General features: G+C 46.3%; 1 protein-coding gene across 4 annotated transcripts in view; it reads left to right on the top strand.

The window, feature by feature from the left end:
* The window catches only part of NBEA (neurobeachin), a 514,531-nt gene that overhangs the window by 154,090 nt on the left and 337,512 nt on the right, over positions 1-22,929 (top strand). For all 4 annotated transcript variants that reach the window (XM_075562753.1, XM_075562752.1, XM_075562751.1 and 1 more), the window contains exons 14-17: positions 3,799-3,878; positions 5,087-5,149; positions 5,247-5,344; positions 9,787-9,879. In XM_075562753.1, the coding sequence (XP_075418868.1) occupies positions 3,799-3,878; positions 5,087-5,149; positions 5,247-5,344; positions 9,787-9,879 (334 nt within the window). The remainder of the gene's footprint in view (positions 1-3,798; positions 3,879-5,086; positions 5,150-5,246; positions 5,345-9,786; positions 9,880-22,929) is intronic.

The raw sequence follows: 22,929 nt of genomic DNA, 5'->3' as shown, positions 1-22,929 counted from the left end.
TGCACTGACTACTGCATCTTTTCTTGATTCAACACATACGGGGGTGGGAGGGATGTCATAAAGTTGGTGGAAAAAGTGAAAGGAAAAGACACTTCCATCTGTAGTGGGCACACTCGCCGCAGGACTGACTAGGGCAGTTTTGTAAGCATACCCCAATAGTCAGTTATTACTTGTTTATTTATTTTTTCTTTTAGTTCAAGGATCGTTTGTTGGCCTTTAGGAGTGTTTTCCAGTCCAGTCTCTTGGGGCACCATGTCCTGGTCCCAAAGTCTACCTTCAGCATTCCCTGGGGACCTCGCTGCTCCGTTCCCTTGCTGTCCTGTTGCACCTCCTTAGTTTTTTGCCTCGGTGTGGCAGGATCAGATCTGGTGCAATTCCCACACTGTGTCTCTGGTGTTGTCCTCTGTGGGTCAGTGAGGGGCATCATGTCTCATAGTGGGGCTGGCCATGTGTTCCTCTCTGTGGATTAGCTGCTCTAATTGGGGTCATCGTCCTCAAGACCTGGTGGACCAGGATGTGCTCCACTCTCTCCTCCTCCTCCTCCTTCATCAGCACCTGTGTGCTCCGATCAGATTTGTCCCTCTCCCGGAGCTGCAGATTCAATGCCGTCTTTTGAAATAAATTCTTCTGGGGGCAGGGGCAGGTGTCCACTTAGTAGTTGGGTTTGGGACCAGCCTTCCAGACCTCTCCACTGGTTCCCTACTCCATGTCGGAGTTATTACCTGTTTCATTGTGGTAAAACATACTGCAGTGACTCTATGCACACATTGTGTCTCTGGTCAGTCAACCACCAGGAACACAAACCTCATGCTACTGGGCAGTCCCTTGCTCCCTTGTCCAGCACCATCCAGCCCCTGGGAGCCACTGCCACGCTTGCTTTGTAAGCAAGTTTCACAGGAGTGAGCTAATGCAGGACTTGTCTCTTGCTATTGGATGTCAAGTGGAAGGTTAGTGGTTGGAAGCCCTCAGCTGTCTGCATCCACAAAGATGGCAGCCTGGGGGTCAGTTCTGTTCTGTTCTTTAGGGTCGCTGTGGGTGGGCGTGGACTCGCCAGCATCAGGTGGGCTTGGTTTTGCTCTGGCTAATTCTCTGTTGTGGTCACTGAGGGAAATCCTGATTTTGTGCCTCACATCATTGGAGGCATACAAGAAGGAGCTGGCCTGTTCATGACAGTTCCTGGTAGCTCAGCCATTTGCTGGGGAGAGCATCAGGCATTTCCTACGCTCCTCTCTTGTAAGGAAGAGATACTTTGAAATAGAGGTCTGCTGCGGAGGTGGGACTCCTCCTCTCTTCCACCCTCACTAAATCTTCATCTGCCTGCACTAGCACACTGGTGGCTCTGGCCAGAATCATTGCTATGATGGCTGTATTCTGTCTGGGGTCTCTCTCTCTCTTGCGCGCGCGCACACACACACACACACACACACACACACACACACACGGAAAGCCCATGGCAGCTGCCACCTGCTGGGATTGCCTGGCTTTCTCCAGTTTTGCTGCATTTCTGGGTACCTGAGCTCTTTCTCCGTGGTGACTGTGGCATCAAGAGCTAGCATTTCCAAAGTGCTCAGGTTACACTAAACTGGGTGGTTTTCTAGAAGCCCTGCTGAGTAAGTGAGTTCTGAAGTGGACTGCTACCTGAAGGGTCAGCAGTTCAAAACCACCAGCTGCTCCAAGAGAGAAAGTTGAGACTGTCTACTTCTGTAGAGAGTTACAGTGTAGGAGACCCACGGGGCAGGTATGCCCTGTCCTATAGGGACGCGATGAGTCAGAATGGACTCCATGGCCATGAGCTCTGGCGCTGCTCTGATCCCTTTCTCGAGAAGTCTCCTGTGACACAGTGCTAGGATTGTCCTCATCCTAACCAGTTAAACAGATAACCATAAACTCAGGCACAGGCATGAAGGAAAGTGCCTGCTTTGACGAAGTAGAGGCCAAATGTAGAATGGCCGTCCAGAGGAGTGAGGATGGAGGTGCTCTGGTGTCACTGTGGGTCAGACACTGGGCTGTTAACTGCAAGGTCCATAATTCAAATCCATTAGCTGCTCTGTAGGACTGAGATGAGGCTGTCTGCTCCCTTGAGACTCACTGCCTACAGGGGCAGTTCTGCCCTGTCCTGGGGTGCTCTGAGTTGGGATGGACTGGAGACAGTAGGTGGCTGCAAGGATGGATTGGGGTGTGTGCTCAGGAAGGGGAAGAACTCAGAACTGGGATATAATGAGGGACTTTAGTGTCGGTGGTTAAATATTGAGGGCTTTGGGGTACAAGGACAAGTTGCTAACCTACGGGTGGGCCCCTTAAACTTCACCCAGCTTGCTGGGGGTGCTCAAGTGACATAACTTAGAGGTCCCCCAAAGCCCTGCCAGCTCACTTACTAGAAACCAATGGGTTATGGGGTTCCTGCCACGGTGGTGGACTCCCTTGGTGTTAGTGTCACACTCACTAAGCTGTGCGCCCAAGCTTCCTACAGGTAGGTCATGTTTCAGTGTCCCTGGGAGGGGAGATTGCTTTGTACGTCACCAACGCACACAAGACTACCGGGGCAAGAGGTACAGGGTGGGTGGAAAATGGGGGCGGGATTCTGTACAATTGGTATTCCATTGATAATCCATTGAGTTGATAATGGACCCCTTGATAGAGCAAAACTGTCCCATTCTTTCCTGAGGCCATAGCTCTTTATTGGGGCAGGGTACACATATACACTATTGATTCTCATTTGCATTGGGAATGAGCTATCTTGCAGACACTTTTTGAATTTTGGATATGCTCAGGGAATTGATAATTGCATGTTAAGTCTCATCTTCATTTCTGCTGATTCACTCAGTAAGCATTTATTGAGCATCTCTTCTCATGAATGTTTGGCGTATCCAGTGACCCTGTTCTCTCTGTGCTCCCAAGGACACCTACTTGGGTACAGCCCTGGGGGACTTTCTCTCTGTTTTGTTAAGTAATGTGGTAGGTGATACGCAGGAATTACGGCAATTAATGACTTTAAGGGGAAACTTGTAAGTTAATATAAAAGTAGGAAAAACTATTCAAGGAAACACTTGGTGATATTACATTCATCAAAAAATAGGAATAGAAGATATGACAAAATAATAATTTATAAATTATCAAGGGCTCATGGGGGAGTAGGGAGTGGGGACGAGGGGGATGGGTGAAAATGAGGAGCTGATGCCAAGGGCTTAAGTGGAGAGAAAATGCTTTGAGGATGATGAGAATGAGGGCAACGAATGTAGAAAGTGCTTTATACAATGGATGGATGGATAGATTGTGATAAGAGTTGTATGAGCTCCCAATAAAATGATTTTTTTAAAAGCATCATGATAAACAGCAAAAAAAAATAGCAATAGACTTTGAGTTTTTTAAAGGCTCGTTTTTTTTCATACACTGATAGTGAATAATTTGAAATTGCCACTACCCTATCCAAGGAGCCCCGGTGGTACAGCGGTTAAACACTCAGCTGTTGCTAAGCTTTGGAGCTTGTGGTTCAAACCCACCAGCTGTTCTGCAGGAGAGAGATGAGGCCGTCTGCTCCCGGAAAGATCACACTCTTGGAAACCCTCTGGGCAGTTGGATTCTGTCCTACAGCAGCTACTTGATGGCAATGATGCCTTCTAATGCTTTATGAATTAGTGTGTTTATTTTACTGCATTAGTGATAGAGATTCTAATTATTGAATATTTCCTAAGAATTCTGTATAATTTCAGTATTCTCAGGAATTCATCCAAATAACTGCATCAGGCATATATTTAATGTCCTTACTATTTGGTTATGTTCCTTCCTGTATTCTTCCAGATGGACCCCGGCCATCACAGAAAGAAATCATATCACTACGGGCCTTTATGCTCCTTTTTCTGAAACAGCTAATACTGAAGGTAAACTCATTTTCACGTAATTCAGAAACACAGCCTCTGACGTGGAACGGGACCCACGGTCGGGTTGAAACCAAGGGCGTTATGTTAATAGTAGCTTCTTGGGCGGCACACTCAGCTAATGGTTTTGAGAAGTTGGTGGTGGAACCCACCGGAGGGACCCTGGCAGACTGGCCTGACAATCTGGGAGAGGCCACTGTGTTGGGACCGGGAGCTGCTCTGCACACCTGCTCTCCCAGCGCTGGGACTGCCCCCGAGACAGTTAGGCACAGCAGCCATTTTCAGTGCAGGGGGTGCTTTCCACAAGTTAAAAAATCTCCATCACGGTGACTATGGGAGATCAAAGGATAAACCTGACTTGACTGGTTAAACCCTTGTCACTTGATATAGTTTTCAACATAGTCTGGGGTTTTTTTAGTTGGTCTTTTTCCATATGAGGGTTTATTTCAGGTGTATTATGTCCGTGGGGGTGACCCACTTGTATTTTGGCTGTCTGGTTGTCTGTTGGATGAGACTATAGGGACAGCAAGTAGAATGATGGTTCCTGGGGGTACAGTTGGGAGGGGGATGTAAATGGTAATAAATTAAGCTGATATTAAGGTGTTCAAGAAGTAAGCATGTTTTGAAAATTGTGCAACACAGCTTGATGTGACTGAACTATGGAATGATATGATGTCTGCATTAGCTCCCAATAAAATGATTTTGGGGAAAATAAGAAAACAGTTCAGTCACAACCGTAGTTGAACTCAATTTAGTTTAAATTCTTTTTGAGACCCACCATGTCACTGCATGCATCCCTATCCATGGAGAAGTAAATGAATTGAGCATGGTTGTTTATTCTGGAGAATGGCCCCTGCTCTGTTTTCAGGAGACGTACATAACACATTGTATTGCAGCACTTTCAGACCAAGATAAAGGGAAACAAAAGGCTACGTTGATAATGTAAAGTCTTGTGGTAATTTGTACAATTTTAAGTGAAAATGCTTTGAAAATAGTGCTCTTAGAATCCTAATCAAATGCCAGTCAGTACCTTTAAAAAATAGATCTAATATCCTCAGTCATTACCTTGAAATAATCTGGTCTGAAATATGAAGTCTGGGGTTTTTAATAAAAACATTGCTGAGTTTCCTGCACGGTCATTTGAAATGGCTGTGGTACCTCCCGTGTTGGACGGTTTCATCTCAAGTAAGCAGCTCCTTATTTTCTGTTAGGACCGAGGTGTGAAGGAGGATGAGCTTCAGAGCATATTGAATTACCTGCTCACCATGCACGAGGTAGGCGCCGTCTGCACTTTGCATTTTGATTTTCCTTACGTTCCAGCTTTTGAGTACAAAGTTAACTCAGTAACCATGGCTGACCCTTGTTCTGCAGGATGAGAATATCCATGACGTGCTACAGCTACTTGTGGCTTTAATGTCAGAACACCCGGCCTCAATGATACCAGCATTCGACCAAAGGAACGGAATAAGGTACCCTGACAGCATTGCTCTTAGACTGTAATCTAATACCTGGCATTTGACAGTACTCCGCTGCACACACACTTCTCAGTCCCTCAGCTGCAGCTTACATGTATGAAGGAAATAAATGGCAAAGGTGCCGATTATTGCTCTTCATCTCTAGCTTATAATGCAGTGGCCGTTGCCCTATTTGTGGCAGGAAAACGACAGGCATTTAGTCACGTGAGGCATGCGACATTGCCAGACTTAGCTGTCCCTCTATGTGATAAGACAGACTCTGTCCTGTTGGTGCTAAGGATGGAAAACATCTGAACACTGAAAGGTGCTCAGATTCCCATTGGGTTAGCTGGATGGATCATGAACTGGAGACGGACAGATGGGTGCAGCCAGCTTAACAGAAGGATTGTTGGATGAGCGTGATAGGTGATGAGTGGGAGGCACAAAGCAGGCGAGGCCTGGCCATGAAGTGAGGCTGAAATGCGAGGCCAGCTCCAGGTGTGTCCATAGTAATTGAAAGGGGGCTGTCCACAGAGGGTAGGTCCTTCAAGTCCTTTCCTGCTCCTCTGATTTAAGTCTCAGACAGTGGGCGGGCTGTTCACTTAGGTTTGATATGCATTTTTCGGGTGTCTGAGGGAGTGGGATGGGCAGGAAACTCAGCTCATGCCATATACAACCAAAGTCACAGGTCAAAGAGTTTGCAAAGGATACAGTGATAAGTGTCAGGCATTTTCTCTGCTTCTTTGTAACATGACCATCCGTATCAGCACATAACCTGCTAGTCCTGGAGGAGGCCCTTTCTGGCCAGGAGCCACCACTTCATCCTCTCCAGCTATCTAGCCTGAGCTAACAATCGTGGGGCTGCCGAGCTGTTTATCTGAAGAAGAGAGTTAGCACCGTGATTATGAGCATTTACCGCTATTTTCTTACTATTCAGTTGAATTATATGAAGCTGCTTATACTCCACTGATTTGATCAAATGAGAGTAATGCCAATTTTACATAGTTCAATTAAGCAATACAGTTACATTTATTGTCCTGAAATTGCGTTTAAATGGAATTGTTAGTATTTAAATGGAGTACTAAGTATATCCCAGTTCTTGCTGTGTTATATTAATTTGTCACTTAAGTGACAAACGAAAATGTCCTCATAGCCTTGTGTAAGCTGTGAAACTTAGCTGCATCAGGTACAGTGTAGCCTGCAGATAGTATCCTGAGCTATTTAGACACATTGAATGCATATCTCATGAAAGAGAGTGACATTTGGTGAGATCTTAGAGTTGAAATCGCATTTGTAATGCACAGGATGAAGGGAATGATTTAAATAAGACCCAATCCATTGCCACCGAGTTGATTCTGATTTAAGGGGACCCTGTATGACCAAGGAGAACTTCCCATGGAGTTTTTAAGGCTGCCATCTTCATGGGGGCAGACAGCCTCATCTTTCCCCCATTGAGCAGCTGGTGGGTTCAAACCATCAACCTTTTGGTTAGCAGGTGCACACCAACGCTCCTTAGGCACAAGGTATCAAGTAGCCTTATGGCTTATGAAGGATCAGGAGCTGAGCATGAGAGATGTTGCCAGAATGCTGAAAGCAATTAAAGAGATGGGAAATGGTTCTTCCCATCTTTTGTGCCCAAAGGCACAACATTAAATGTGCTTTTAATTTTTCCACTGCAAAGTCATGCGGAGAAGGCAGCTTACAAAGGGGCGGACACAGGTTTCAAGATGCACAGGCACATGGAAGTTGGTAAAACCAAGTCACCTACTCTGGGGGTGAGGGCGAGTGTGTTGGTGGCTCAGTGGTAGCTTCTCCCTCCCCTTACCCCGTCATCCTGGGAGACCCAGGTTCACTTTCTGCAGATGCACCTCTTGAACCACCACCACCCACTTGTCAGCAGTTGATAGTGAGGTATGTGGGGAAGCTTCAGTGGAACTTCCAAACTAAAGCGACTGATGGTCTATAGCCCTCTGATCGTTGGCCACTACAGGGGACAGGTCAGGGCCTGGCAGCATTGATCCCACTGTGCTCACAGACACCCTGAGTCCAGGCTCCCCTGGTGACAGCTCCCCACTATGACAACATCCAGAAAGAGGATGTGTTGTTGTTGGGTACTGCTGATGGGTTTCGACTCATAGCGACTCTGTAGGACAGGCTAGAACTACCCATGTGGGTTTCCGAGACTCTGGTCTTGACAGGGCCGTTGGCCAGCTCTCTCTCTCTCTCTCTCTTTCTCTCTCTCTCTCTCTCTCTCTCTCTCTCTCTCTCTCTCTCTCTCTCTCTCTCTCTCTCTCTCTCTCTCTCTCTCTCGCCACTGGAGGGGCTCAGACCACCTGGTGTGTGGTGCTCAGCTGAGCACTTCACCACTGTACCACAAGGGCCCTTCGAAAGTAGACATTAAAGAGTAACAGTTGTCTATGAGGAAATTTGAGGGTGATTCTGATGAATATAGTTCATGTGTATCCTAAGAATTGTGCCCCTGAAAAGAAATTTGATTGAATTCTAGTGATATTTCAATTGGATTTAAGGGAGGCCCTTGGTGATGATGAGACACAGAACTGAGCACCTGAAGAGTTTGGTTTCTCTGTGTGTGTGAAACCTTGAAAAGAGCAGACAATGGTCTGCCTTACTTAGGTAAGCAGAGCCCTGGTGGCACAGTGAGTTACAAGTGAGCTGCTGGCCACAAGGTCAGTGAATCAAGCCACCAGTCGCTCTGAAGGAGAAAGACACAGCTGCTTCCCCCTGTAAAGATGGGCAGCCTTGGAAACACAGTGGGGCAGTTCTGCTCTGTCCTCAGGAATCAACTCGATGGCAGTGGGTTTCTCTGACGTGGCTTAAGCCACTTCCTGGCCAAGTCTAGTGAGCCAGAGCAGATAGATTTTGGTTTCTGTAATGATGCTATGTTACAGTAAACATTTCAGTACTTACTTGTCAGTAAGATTCTTATCAATGCAGGTCGCTGGCCTTTGCGTCCTGTTCTGTAAGCAGCGTTTGGGTGTAATGGAAACTGCCCTGTGCAGATGGCTCCCTAGGCAGTTTCAGCTTGATCACGGCCCCTTTTGACCCAGGACAGGATAGAGGTTATCTGTCTCTCTCACTGTCTTTCTCATCGAAACTCTTCCTGGAGGCTTAGGATGCTGTGGGAGCTCCCGGCTGTACCTTGGGAGAGAGCTGCCCTTTCGGTTTCCTTCTCCAGGTGGTGTCTGCGGTTGGATGCTCCTAGCCACGGTTTTCTGAATGTGTTTATAGGTGCAGCCTTCCTATGCAGACCGTCTTTTGTCAGTACTGATCTTGTTTCTCTGGGGCTCTGAAACGGCATTTCAGCATAAGCATAGGTATACTGAGGAACTTGGAGGTTTGGGGGAAATCCCCTTCTGAGGAAGATAGTCATTCTTACTCTTGGGCTTGCTTGTCCTCATGGTCTACTTCTCCATGCAGTAAGCTCCAGGTGATGGAGCTTACTCCATAGCAAGCATTCCCCAGTGTCTCTTTTGGAGTCTAGACTAATGTAGATTCAAGACCCACAGAGGACATTGTCCCTTGGTCACTTTTCTCAGTGTCATGGACGTTGGAACATCACACCGCACTTTCTCTTACCAGCTTCACTTCTAGGTGGCATCGCCTTCCAGATAGACTGAGATGTTTTATTTGGGAAAAAACCTGCAGCAAAATACATGCCAATGTTGCAGAGTAGCCAGTGCACCCTAAAAGAAACTTGTAAAATTCCAGATTTCATTGCAAATGGTGCAGTGACATTTCCTCATTCAACCATATGGAAAAAATATTTACTTAAAGCAAACAAACAAATGAGAATAAATAGTGGAGTCAATTTCTACACTTGTTGGAGCCAAAAGGCTGAGCTGTGATTTCAGCTTCTATCACCATGGAAAATAGACGAGTGTGCCTGTTGTGAAATTCTCTCAGGCTGGGAGTTGTGAGCAGGAAAACCCTCAGGAGAGAAGCTGCCTTGCTGGTCCACCCGGCTTTTCCACCTCAGCAGAGAGACACAGCCAAGGTGGCTCCAGGTCTGGTCTTTAAACCATGGCCTACTCCAAGAGCCGCACAGACTAGTGTTGCTCCTACATCCCACTCCCGCTTCTTGCAAAGGAGAGAGGGCCAGGCCCAGGCTCACCCATGTGGGCTCCGTTTGTCTTGGTCAGAGCCTGTGAGCTTCAGAGGCGAGCCCGGTGGATTGAGCGCATCTTAAATGGGACCTTCGGCTCCGCTGTGGCTGGCTGTGCTTACGAACACAACAGGTCTTTCCCTCTGTTGTCTGTGTTAGCAGACCCAGTTCAAGAAGCTTGAGTAGACCATGTTGATTTTCTGCTATCACAAAGAAATTTTAAGAGACACTTGATATTTTATACATTACAAGTTTGTTGGAAGAATATACAGTACGTGCTTAAAAGATTTAAAAGGTGCTATGTATATATTGGTGTTTTCATTTTTTGTTTTAGAGTGATCTACAAATTATTGGCTTCTAAAAGTGAAAGTATTTGGGTTCAAGCTCTGAAGGTTCTGGGATACTTTCTGAAGCATTTAGGTCACAAGTAAGTTATTATTTTTCATATTAAATTGTAGAAGTATCTGTGGAAGTGTGATTTTACTAGTCTTGTATCTAGCTTGACACAAAATCTGACTGGGATAATCTAATGATGGGAAATAACAGCTTCCAGTGGTGAAAGCTGTTCTGCTTTATAGGGTCCTGGTTTTCAAGGTAGGTTTTGGAGCAACAGCATGATGACAGTAATTCAGTTTGTGTCTACTCGCTTCCGTAGAGGAAATACTATTTTTTTAAGGTTGGGGTAGAACATTCTGTGACAGTCAAAAAAGCTGGGTGCATATGGGTTGCAGCAAAGCCTGCCTGGGGCCCAGGGGACGCCTTGCGCATACAGCCGCTTGCACAGTTGAATCAGTATTGGATTGTTTGTCTGTTTTCTTTCTTAACAACGAAACTTGCTGATTTCTTTTGTGGTTTGAAGATCTTGGAACACTTCGTTTCTTTTATAAAATAAAAGGTTTAAATACTTTTAAAAAAGTGCATTCTCTTAAAGCAGCCCAGGCTGGAACAGTGATCATGTTCCACTCTGCTGTTCAGTGCCTACAGATTCTGCTCAGAATCTATGACTTCCCATGGAACCCACCGAGGAAGGAGCACTGTTGTTTAAGGGTCACCGAGGGGGGATCTCCGGGACCCCCACTGTTGCCAGTTCTTTGGTGAACAGACTCACCAGAGAGCTTATTGATGACACTGGCAGAAACTGGGCAAGATCCAAGGAGACGGGGCCACCGCGCTGGCCCTCCTCAGGATTGCATGTCACCTGCATCTTGGTAGCAAACCAATAGTCATGTCAGGGAGAGAGGAGGCCAGGACTTGGGACATGTGTGGACACCCTGTGAGCACCCCAGCGACCCAGTGTTTAGAGAGCAGAGGGACTGTGGTTTCAGTCTATCTCCCAGTACACTCAAGAAATATGTGAATTCCTTGAGCCAAAAATTTAATAGTGTGATGTTTACTACATTAATACTTGTATTATTAGTATATTTGTATCATATCCCCACTGTTTGTGTTTAAGCGCGGTTATCATCCTCATTTAGAGATGATGCTACTGAATTAGCCATGTATACATGTTTACAAATCTGCCAATCAGGGCCAGGTTGATTTCTGAGTTCTCATTTGACTGCAGAGATAGAATGTTTAAATTCTATGTGTTGCCACATGTTAATGTGAGGAGTTAGCAAGATAACAGAAAGTACAATTTGGTTTGTCATTTTTACAAGATCAGTCTAACTTTCCATTATGGTACAGTAATTATTTCTCCTAAATAGCTGATATCAAATACAAATAGGGACCTCTCATTGCATTTAGATTAGTCTTGAGACAAATGTTCCCATGTGAATCTAGTAGTTACTAGTAATTATTATTTAGGATGTGAGACAGACGAAAGAAAAACTCACAAGAAAGAAGAGGAAACAGTTATCATTATAGATGATTGTTGTGAGGTGCCATCCAGTGGTTCCAACCATAGCAGCCCCATGTTCGTAGACACCAACACTGCCCACTGGTGCACCGTCTTCTTGCTTGCTGTGTTTGAGGCCAAGTCATCTTGTCAAGGGTCTCCATTTTTGCTGCCCCTCTATTTCGTCAGGCTTGGTGTCCTGCTCCAGGGGCTGGTCTCTCCTGATAACACATATCCAAAGTACATGAGATGAAGTCTTAAAGAGCATTTACTGCTTCTTCCAAGGTAGATTTGTGCTTCTGGCCGTACATGGTAATTCTGTATTCCTAACATTATAAATCAGACATCAGTTCTTCTTATTCATTGATTACATGATTTGACTTAACATCTAGAAAATCTAAGAGAATTATTTATAAAACTCTCAAATAGATACCATTGAAGTCAGTGTCTCATCTGTATATGGGATGTTTCCCCAACATGGAATCTGATTTCAGTTGCCAGGTAAAGCTTTATATCTGCTGTGGTAGTTTTTCTGAACACCCAGGTCTGGACCCATAGGAGACTTAAGCTCTGCTCTGGTGAGGGTGATGGTGATGGTGGTGTGGGGGATCCTGTCTTTGCGAGGAAGGGGCTCAAAAGTGGAGCTAAGAAGGGTCTGTGCACATGTAAGTACAACGAACACTCATGCTGATGACTGGTGAAAAGAGACTTTAGGAACTTTACTTGCTTTTCTTGATTTGTAGAGCAAGACACGTGGCTGATCGAGTAGCAAATATGTTCTGATTGCTGCTTATGCTCTTCACCATGCCTCACTGTGTTCTCCACCAAAGCGATAAGACCCCACGACCACTGAGTCCATCCTGACTCATACTGACCCTGTAGGCCTGGGAGAAATGCCCCCACAGGGTTTTCTTTCTTTTTTGTAAACATCTTATTTATTTATTATTTATCTATCTATCTACTTATTTATAAATTATTTTATTAGGGGGCTCATACAACTCTTATCACAATCCATACATACATCAATTGTGTAAAGCACATTTGTATAGTCATTGCCCTCATCATTCTCAAAACATTTGTCTCCACTTAAGCCCCTAGCATTGGCTCCTCATTTTTCCCCTCCCTCCGCACTCTCCCCTCCCTCATGAGCCCTTGATAATTTATAAATTATTATTTTGTCATATCTTGCCCTGTCTGATGTCTCTCTTTACCCACTTTTCTGTTGTCCATCCCCCAGGGAGGAGGTCACATGTAGATCCTTGTAATCGGTTCCCCCTTTCCAACCCACCCTCTCTCTACCCTCCCAGTATCGGCACTCATACCAATAGTCCTGAAGGGATCACCTGCCCTGGATTCCCTGTATTTCTAGTTCCTATCTGTACTAGTGTATATTCTCTGGTCTAGCCGGACTTGCATGGTAGGATTCGGATCATGATAGTGGGGGTGTGGAGGAAGCATTTAGGAACTAGGGGAAAGTTGTATTTTTCATTGTTGCTACATCGCACCCTGACTGGCTGGTGTCCTCCCCGAAAACCCTCTGAAAGGGGATCTCCAGTGGCCTACAAATGGGCTTTGGGTCTCCACTCCGCATTCCCCATCTCATTCACTATAAGATTTTTTGTTTTGATGATGCGTCGTGATTGCACAGGCTGGTGTGCTTCTTCCATGTGGGCTTTGCTGCTTCTGAGCTAGATGGCCGCTTGTTTACCTTCAAACCTTTAAGACCCCAGGCGCTATATCTTTTGATAGCCAGGCACCATCCGTTTTCTTCACACATTTGCTTATGCACCCATTTGTCTTCAGCAATCATATCAGGGAGGTGAGCACACAATGATATGATTTTTTGTTCTTTGATGCCTGATAACTGACCCCTTCGGCACCTCATGAACACGCAGACTGGTTTGCTTCTTCCATGTGGGATTTGTTGCTTCTAAGCTAGGGGGCCACTTGTTTACCTTCAAGCTTTTAAGACCTCAGATGCTACATCGTTCGATAGCTAGGCACCATCAGCTTTCTTCACCACATTTGCTTATTCACCCACTTTTTCCTCAGTGATTGTGTTGGGAAGGTGAGCATCATAGAATGCCAATTTAATAAAAGGAAATAATCTTGTATTGAGGGAGTACTTGAGTGGAGGCCCAATGTCCTTCTGCTACCTTAATACTAAACCTATAAATATATACATATAGATCTATTTCCCCATCCTCGTATATAAATGTATTTGCATATGTACATGTCTTTATCTAGACCTCTATAAATGCCCTTTGCTTCCCAGCTCTTTCCTTTATTTTCCTTGACTTTCCTCCTGTCCCAGTATCATGTTCAGTCCCTACTACAGTTTCAGCAATTCCTCTTTGTTACATTACCCTTGATCATGCCCTACCAGGCCTCCCACACCCATCTCACCACCAATGGATCATTTGTTGTTCCCTTATCCCTGGGTTTGTTAACACCACTTCCTTTCTCCCCACCTTCCCCCTCTCCCATGTCCCCCTGGAACTGTCGGTTTTATTGTTTTCTCCTCCAGATTGTTCATCCATCCTATCTTATTTAGACAGACCTGTAGAAAGAATAACAAGCACAAAAACAAGACAGGGCAAAACCAAGCAACAATATACAACAAAACAACAACAAACCAATGACACACACACCAAAAAACCCCAGAACAAAACACAACAAGAAAGAAAACCTTGTAGTTAGTTCAAGGATCATTTGTTGGCCTTTGGAGTGTTTTCCAGTCCAGTCTGTTGGGGCACTATGCCCTAGACCCAAAGTCCACCTTCAGCATTCCCTGGGGGACCTCACTGCTCCATTCCCTTGCTGTTCTGTTGCACCCCTTTAGTGTTTTGCCTCCGTGTGGCGGGATCAGATCGAGTGCAATTCCCACACTGGCCCTTGGGGTTTTCACAGCTGAAATCATAACAGGAACAGACTGCCAAGTCCTTCTCCCTAGGAGTAACCTATGGATTTGAATTGCTGACCTTTTGGCTACCAATCCAGTGCTTAACTCTCACTTTATTGAATCCTGTGTTAGTCTGGGTAGACTGGAGAAACAAATTCCTAGACACTCATGTGTATAAGAAAGAGCTTTATATCACAGAGTAATTGTATATTAAGTAAGCATCCCAGCCCAGTCCACATCAAGTTCATATGTCTGATATTAGCCCATATGTGCGATACCAGTCTATGAATTTCTCTTTAGAGTCAAGCAACACATGCATTGATGCTGAATGCAGGAAGATCACAGGCCAGAGGATGGAAGGTCTTATAGATCCTGTGGAGGTAGAAAAAGCTCAATGCTGGCAGGGGTCTCCACATGGCTCCTTCAGTTCTAGGGCTCTAGCATAGCTCCATGTGTCTTGTCAGAAGGAATGTCTTACAGGGAGTGAGTGTGTGTCCCACCTCAAGAGAACTATTTATCTCCTTGGCACCTGCAGATGAGGTCATCAAGCAACCTGATTGAGTAGCTAAACTCCACCCTTTCACTCTAATAGCCTCAAACTGTCGATAGATTATGTATTCACCACAAACCCATTCAAATCCACCGACTTCTACCCTGTCTTCCACACTGATGAATACGAAAGGTAGAATCTGACTTTGCTAGGGTAAGCTTTAGGGAAAGGGAATAAGCATGTGGTTGTCTAGTAAGCCTTGGTGGCATCGTGGTTATGCTGTGGGCTACTAACTGTGAGGTCAGCAGTTCCCAGCCACCAGCCGCCACCCACAGGAGAAAGATAAGACTGTCTGACTGTCTATTCCCATAGAGTTACAATCTCGGAACCCCAAAGGGGAAGTTCTCCAGCATCCTATCAGGTCACTCTGAGTCAGCATCACCTCAACAGCCATAAGGAATCAGAGTCCCTTGGTGTGATTGTTCATTTTCCACCCAACAAACATGGGGGATCTGAGGTCTAACAAAAAAGGTATAGCTAGAGCCTCCTATCAGTGTCTGAGAGCCCGCCTCCTGTGGGTCCATTCTGTACTCTGAACGAGGGCCACAGGGTGGCACCATGAATGCTAAGACACACCACAGAAGTTGGTGCTACAAGTAGGAGTGGGAGAAAGTTACAATGCATTGTCATTGTAGCGTGAGTGCTCTCCATTGACTTGGTTATGTTTCAAAGCACCATCCAGTCAAGGTGTGAGAGCAGAGGCCTCTTGTAGTGACCCTTCTTAGTCTCTAACCCTATGACTCTGTCTCAGTAGTCAAAGCTGCCTGGCTCTGGTACAATGATAGATGCATGCAGACCCATGGGAGGGCATTGAGAACCCAGAAATAAATCCGCCCACCCATGGACAGCTAGCTGATCCTTGACAAAGTGAGGAAACACATTAGGTCGGGAAGAGGCAGTCTCTAACAAATGTTGCTGACACAATGGGATAGCATGTGCACAAGACTGAACCTGACCTGCACTTCACACTGTTTGCCAAACGGTTTCAAGATGGATCAGAGCCCACAGTGTCAAATTTAGAACTATACGGACTGCCCTTGAAAAACCAGGGGTAAACACAGAGGCCCATAAACATGGCATGAATACTGTCGGACAGAATGAACCCACCCAATAGCAGAAGACAGGGAGATGACAGTGAGAGAGAATCAGTGTGTTAGCACGGGACACGGGGCATTCCTGCAGTGTCTGTGGGGGAGCTTGTCTCTGTGCTAGAGAACCCTCTTTTTTGATAGTTTCCTCACTTGGTTGGCAAAGTGGTGCTAGCTGTTGGCTGGGAGCTTGGCTCAGCTATATACTGAAAACACACACACACACACACACTTTAAGACTCCTGTTCAGCTGCTAGGGGCCCTTCTGGAAAGTTGTCTGGGTGTAGCGAGCAAGGCTCCCAAGAGAAGGAGCACCGATGCCTGGCTTCTCAAACCTGATCCCAGAAACCACAAGGCAGGGATGCACGGAAGGGGCGCAGACTCCTACTTCTCAGAGGGGGAGGTGCTGAGGACTGAAACTGCCACCTAGGTCAGAAGTGCACACTAGCCCATTTCTTAGCTTAGGCTTGTCTTAGTTTAAGATTAGGAGTGTTCAGAACATACAGGAGGCTTCAATAATTTCATATAATACTGATATTAAGAGAAAATGGGATTTCTCCACAATCTTGTTGACTCCCTCTCATCTGAAATATGTAGATGAACAAATAAATAAACTTCAAAGTCTACTATGGTTTGCGTTTCATACAACCTGTGCAGCAGGAAAGCACGCAGGGCCTGGCGAGTAGGCAGTGGTCCTGTTTCTGTGCACAGCCCGAGTTTGCATAGATGGACGGTCACTTGGTGAGATGTAACACAGGAAGAAGCTAGATGAGTACTGCATGGGTTCTCTGATATATCTTGTCAGCATGCTACCTGAGACTCGAACATTTGCCCTGAGTTCATCTTTAAACCTGAAATAAAAATTATCCCCAGAAGTCCTCTTTGAACCAAATAACAGCTTAGCTTCACTAGTAAACTAGGCCACTGTGTTCCCATGTGATCAGATTGACAGCAGCAACTGGGAAGGTTTGATGGGACAGCTCAGAAAAGAGGACGTGGGTGGCCTGAGAACCTGAAGAGTATGCTTAGTGCCACCGAGTTGGACACAAACTGTTGAGCGGGTGTTTTGTTGTGTATACCCTCAACATCGTCACTACCAACAAAACAACGTTTAAAACATAAAACTAGTTAAAGTTATATAAAATTAAAATGCACAACTTGGGTATCAGGAGCCCTGGTGAGGTAGTGGTATCGCATTTCACTGCTAACCTTAAGGTCGGCAGTTCAAAGCACTAGCAGCTCCTAGAGAGAAAGACGTGGCTTTCTACGCCCATAAACAGTTATATCTCAGAAACCCACAGGGGCAGTTCTATCCTGCCCTTTCGGTCACTATAAGTTGGCAGCAATTCAATGGCAGTGAGGTTTTTTGGGATTATTTTTGATAACTTGGGTATATGCTGGCATGGAATGCCAAGCTGCTTCTGCTTGGGGGTGCCCTAATAGAGCACTCTATTCTCCGGATAGAGTTCTAACAAGAGTTTCCAACACGCGACTAAACATCCAGGTACTGTCCCAAGGTGCACCTGTGCTCATTCTTACTTAATTTTACCGAGAATAGCGAGGATTGTTCAGTGGCTAGCATGGAAATAAAGCTTGTCAAACAAATAGTCTTGCCTTACTACCCTATCTCCCAACACTGGAACCTCGGGGCGGCTCGCCCAAGAGAATCACATATAAGCACATAAAACAATGCCCAGCATGCCGCACATAGGTGACATGCCCCATGCTGACAGTTGCGGTCTGCTGGGCTCTTTCTTGGTGGATTCGTGAAGCCAGTTCAGGCTGAGCCAGTGTCTGGAAGAACCAGTGGTAAGGTGGATTGGGAAGTGTGCAGGTGGAAGGATGTTTCTTTGTTCTCAGGGAGCTCTGGCTCTCCTCGGGCTTCTGTGAGGGGTCTCCCGCCCATAGTGGGCAGCCACTGCGAAGGGTGTTAGAGCAGGCTGGGAGGCTCTCTGTGGCCACAGACCTCTACCACCCTAGGAACATGGATGTGGGCTTCCTGTCCATGACCCCAGAAGGCCTGAGGCTCCAGAGCTGGGGAGCTGCCTCCCTGAGTCTGTGAGATGACAAGGAGAAGGGCTCCTGCCAGATGGGCCCCAGGAACTCATGGGAAGGACATGCTGGCCAGGTACACGGCACTCCAGGGCTCAGAAGGGTTTTCCTTGCAGTCGGTGAAGCATTGGCTGCAAGGAGTTCAAGCCCGCTAGTCCCTCGTCAGGAGACAGATGAGACTGCCTGCTCCCGTAAAGGCTGACAGTCTCCAAGACTCTAGGGGCCTGTTCTGCTTTGTCCTTCTGGGTCTCATGTTAGGATCAACTTGGCTGCAGGGGGTTTGGGTTGGTTGGTTTTGCCATCTAAGACCTGCAAGGATCTCCTCATTTAATGACACAGTATGGAGTTGTGAGCTCAGCTGTGTGAGTTGGGTAAGGCAGCAGCCGTGAGGGTGGGGTTGTGGATCGTGGTAGTCAGAGCCAAGAGAACCATTCAGCCTTCCTCAATGTATGAATACTTTCTTCTATTAAATTGGCATTCTATGATGCTCACCCTCCCGACACAACCGCTGAAGCCAAAGCAGGTGAACAAGCAAATGTGGTGAATGAAGCTGGGGTCTTAAAGGCTTGAAGGTGAACAAGCAGCCATCTAGCTCAGAAGCAACAAATCCCACATGGAAGAAGCAAACCAGTCTGTGTGTTCACGAGGTGCCGAAGGGATCAGTTATCAGGCATCAGAGAACAAAAAATCGTATCATTGTGTGCTCACCTCCCTGATATGATTGCTGAAGACAAATGGGTGCATAAGCAAATGTGTGAAGAAAACGGATGGTGCCTGGCTATCCAAAGAGACAGCATCTGGGGTCTTAAAGGCTTGAAGATAAACAAGCGGCCATCTAGCTCAGAAGCAGCAAAGCCCACATGGAAGAACACACCAGCCTGTGTGATCACGTGGTTCCAAAGGGATCAGTTATCAGGCATCAAAGAACAAAAAATCATCATTGGGTGCACACCTCCATGATACGATCGCCGAAGACAAACGGGTGCATAAGCAAATGTGGCGAAGAAAGCTGATGGTGCCCGGCTATCAAAAGAGATAGTGTCTGGGGTCTTAAAGGCTTGAAGGTGAACAAGCAGCCATCTAGCTCAGAAGCAACAAAGCCCACATGGAAGAAGCACACAAGCCTGTGCTATCATGAGGTGTTGAAGGGATCAGGTATAAGGCATCATCCAAAAAAAAACCCAAAAACTTACCATAGTGAATGAAGGGGGAAGTGCAGAGTGGAGACCCAAAGCCCATTTGTCTGCCAATGGAGATCCTCTCCCAGAGGGGTCTAGGGGAGGAGCTGAGTCAGTCAGGGTGCAAGATAGCACCGATGAAGAATAGAGCTTTCCTCCAGTTCCTGAATGCTTCCTCCCCCTCCCACCCCCACCCCCACTACCATGGTCCGAATTCTGCCTTGCAAGCCTGGATAGAGCAGAGGTTGTACACTGGTGCAGATAGGAGCTGGAGGCACAGAGAATCCAGGGTAGATGATACCTTCAGGACCAAGGGTGGAAGATGATGGTTTGGAAGGGGGAACCGATTACAGGGATCTACTTGTAACCTCCTCCCTGGGGGACGGACAACAGAGGAGGGGGTGAGGGGAGACGCCGGATAGGGCAAGATATGACAAAATAATAATTTATAAATTATCAAGGACTCATGAGGGAGGGGAGAGTGGGGAGGGAGGGGAAAAAGGAAGACTTGATGCAAAGGGCTTAAGTGGAGAGCAAATGCTTTGAAAATGATTAGGGCAAAGAATGTACAGATGTGCTTTATACAATTGATGTATGTATATGTATGATTGTGATAAGAGTTGTATGAGTCCCTAATAAAATGTATTTGAAAAAAAGAACCTCCAGGGGCTGGAAAGGGAACTGATTACAGAGACCTACATACAACCTCCTCCCTGGCGGATGGACAACAGAAAAGTGGGTGAAGGGAAGAAAAAAAAAGTAAAGCAGAGCATATTAAAAAAGTGACCCAAAATGCTTATGTGCCTAAAATGAAAATCAATCCTAGTTAGTAGAAGCACCGGATACCTCAGGAAACAAACACCCAAACCACACTCACTGCCATGGAGTCAGTACTGAGTCACCTTGGCCCTCTGGTCAGAGTAGAACTGCCCCTGTGCGTCTCTGAGATTGTGATACAGAAGAGGACGTGGAGCAAGGGGTGTCATTGCTGGTGTCAGATGGATCTTGGCTGAAAACAGTGAATACCAGACACATGTGTACTTGTGTTTATTGGCGATGCCAAGGCATTTTCGACTGTGATTCATAGCAAACTATGGATAGCCTTGAGAAGAATGGGAATTCCAGATGACTGCATGGTTTAAAATCAGGAAAGGTACACAACAGGACTGTATCCTCTCACCATGCCTATTCAATCTATATGCTGAGCAAATCATTGGAGAAGCTGGATTATATGAAGAAGAATGTGGCAACAGGATTGGAGGAAGGCTTATTAACCTACGGTATGCAGATAACAGAACCTTGCTGTTGAAAGTGAAGAGGGCTTGAAGCACTTGCCGATCCAGGAACACAGCCTTCAGTATGGATTACAAATCACTGTAAAGAAGACAAACGCCCTCACAAATGGCTCAATAGGTAACAGGATGGTAAATGGAGAAAGGTTGATGTTGTCAAGTATTTTGTCTTACTTGGATCCACAATTATTGCTCATGGAAGTAGCAGTCAAGAGAGCAAATGACAAGTAGCATCAGGTACATCTGCTGCACAATACTTCTTTAGAGTATCGAAAAGCAAGGACGTTGCTTTGAGGACCAAGGTGTGCCTGACCCAAGCCATGGTACTGTCAGTGGTTTCCTGTGCATGTGAAAGTTAGACATTGAATAAAGACAGCAGGAGAAGGATGGATGCATTAGGATTTTGGTGCTGGAGAAGAACATTGAAAGTGCCACAGAGTGTTAAAAGGACAAACCTATCTATGTTGAATGAAGTCTGGCTGGAGTGCTTTTTTAGAAGCAAGGATGGCAAATCTTTGTCTTATGTCCTTTGGACATGTTGTCAGAAGAGACCAGTCCCTGGAGAAGGGCATCATCTTTGGTAAAGTAGAGGGGCAGCGATAAAGAGGAAGGCCCTCAAGGGATGGATGGACATGGTGGCTGCAACAGTGGGCTCAGGCCTGGGCACAGTTATGAGGATGGCACAGGACTGGGCAGCATTTCATTGTTGTTCACAGTGTCGCTGAGGGCTGGAGCCAACTCGATGGAACCCAATAGAAACAAGAAATTGTTACCGGAGTAGAAAGCCATCTCCTTCCCTCAAGAAGTGGCTAGTGACTCCACCCTCGTGACTGTGGTCAGCAGCCTAAATCCATCACCACCGCACCACAAGCATCAAAGCAACCCCAACCCTGTTTTTAATAAAACGCTAACCAGTAAATCCTGGGAATGAACAAGTGCTGCATGAAGTGCTGAACCTCGTGGACACGGTCCCAGAGGGCGCCTTCTGTGAAACCGTAGACGGCCCGGTGAGGTGGAAAGGGAAAAGGTGAGGGACAGGAGGGGGCGGGAGGGGAAATGTGAAGGGGGCATGGGAGACCTGGAGAGAACAAGCTGGAACAGGTCCCATCTTTCCACCATGGACGCACCAGGGGGAGTGTGGGGAAGAGGCAGTGTCCAAAGGCAGGAACCCAGACTGGATAAAGCCTCAGCTCCTCAGAGTCTAGGCTCTTACGCATGAAGAACAATTAATGGCTTGAAACCTCACGGGAAACCTCAGAGCACAGAGTCCAGAGAAACAGAGGGCAGCTGGCCGGTCCTGTTTGACTAGTGGTGTCCAGTACTGATGGGGAGCGGACCAGGCAAAGGGATCAAGTGAGGCATCAGTGCCTTGACTGGAATTTGGATGGAGTTGCCTTTGACCATGAAGTGGTCATCTTGGAACGAGATTTTAGCCTGACATTTTAACCTGACAGGGAACCAGGAACACAGTGATGATGTTCTGTCTGTGGTGAGGGACAGGTGTGTGATGGGGTGGGGTGAAAATCTCTCTGTGCCTTAGGCTGCCACAGTATTTTAACCAGGTAGTGGGGAAAGGTGATAAAGGTTTGTTTAAAAGCCAACATCAACCTGAAGGCAAACTGACTTACATCGAATGAAAGTAGCAACCATATAATTGAAAAGGCCCAGCTCTGTAGGTGAGAGCACAGCTCCCAGGCATTTACACTTCGTCACCGCTGAGGTGAGTGAGGTGGTTGTGGTTAGGCGTGGTGCAGTAGTTTCTCACTCCAAGTCAGAAGGAAGCCCTGCCCACTCCTGTGCCATTAGTACCCCTGCTGGTCAGATGGGTTTGAGGCCAAAGTGTTTGGAAGTGGCCTTGGCTGTGGTTTGGAAGCTACACTGACACTTGGGCCTGTGACTGACCCTACTGGGATTTGACATGGTGTAGGGCATAGCTTGCAGTGTCACGGCAACACATAAGCCACTCCACAAACTGTTACAATCACTAAGAGATAGCAGTGCAGGTGACCAGATTTCAGCTTAGTCTTTTTGAAAGAGTGAGCACAGAAAGATAGCGAGCAGTAGTTTAAAGAAGGCTTGTGCTGCAGATATACCCAATGCAATGTGTCATTTGATTTCTCAACTGCTGCCTCCATGAGTATGGATTGTGAATCCAAGCAAGATTAAGTCTTGACAACATCAATCTTTTCTCCATTTATCATGACATTACTCACTGGTCCAGTTGGGAGGACTTTGATGTCCTCTGCATTGAGTGGTAGCCCATATGAAAGCCTGCAGTCCTTGATCTTCAACAGCAAATGCTCAAGTTCTCACTTTCAGGAAGCAAGGTTATATCACCTGCACAGTGCAAGTTGTTAATAGGCCTTCCTCGAATCCTGATGCCAAGTTCTTCATAAAGTTAAACTTCTTGGATTATTTGCTCAGCATACACATTAAGTAAGTATGGTGAGCAGCCACACGGACACATTTCCTGACTTTAAACCAGGCCGTATTCCCTTGTTCTATTCGAACAACTGCTTCTTGATCCATGTACAAATTCCAGGTGAGCACACTGAAATGTTCTGGAATCCCCCATTCT

The sequence above is a fragment of the Tenrec ecaudatus genome, chromosome 11, assembly GCF_050624435.1.
Source record: "Tenrec ecaudatus isolate mTenEca1 chromosome 11, mTenEca1.hap1, whole genome shotgun sequence".
NCBI lineage: Eukaryota > Metazoa > Chordata > Mammalia > Afrosoricida > Tenrecidae > Tenrec > Tenrec ecaudatus.
Note: the sequence above shows the minus strand (reverse complement) of the source record. Positions and strands in the feature narration are given on the sequence as shown.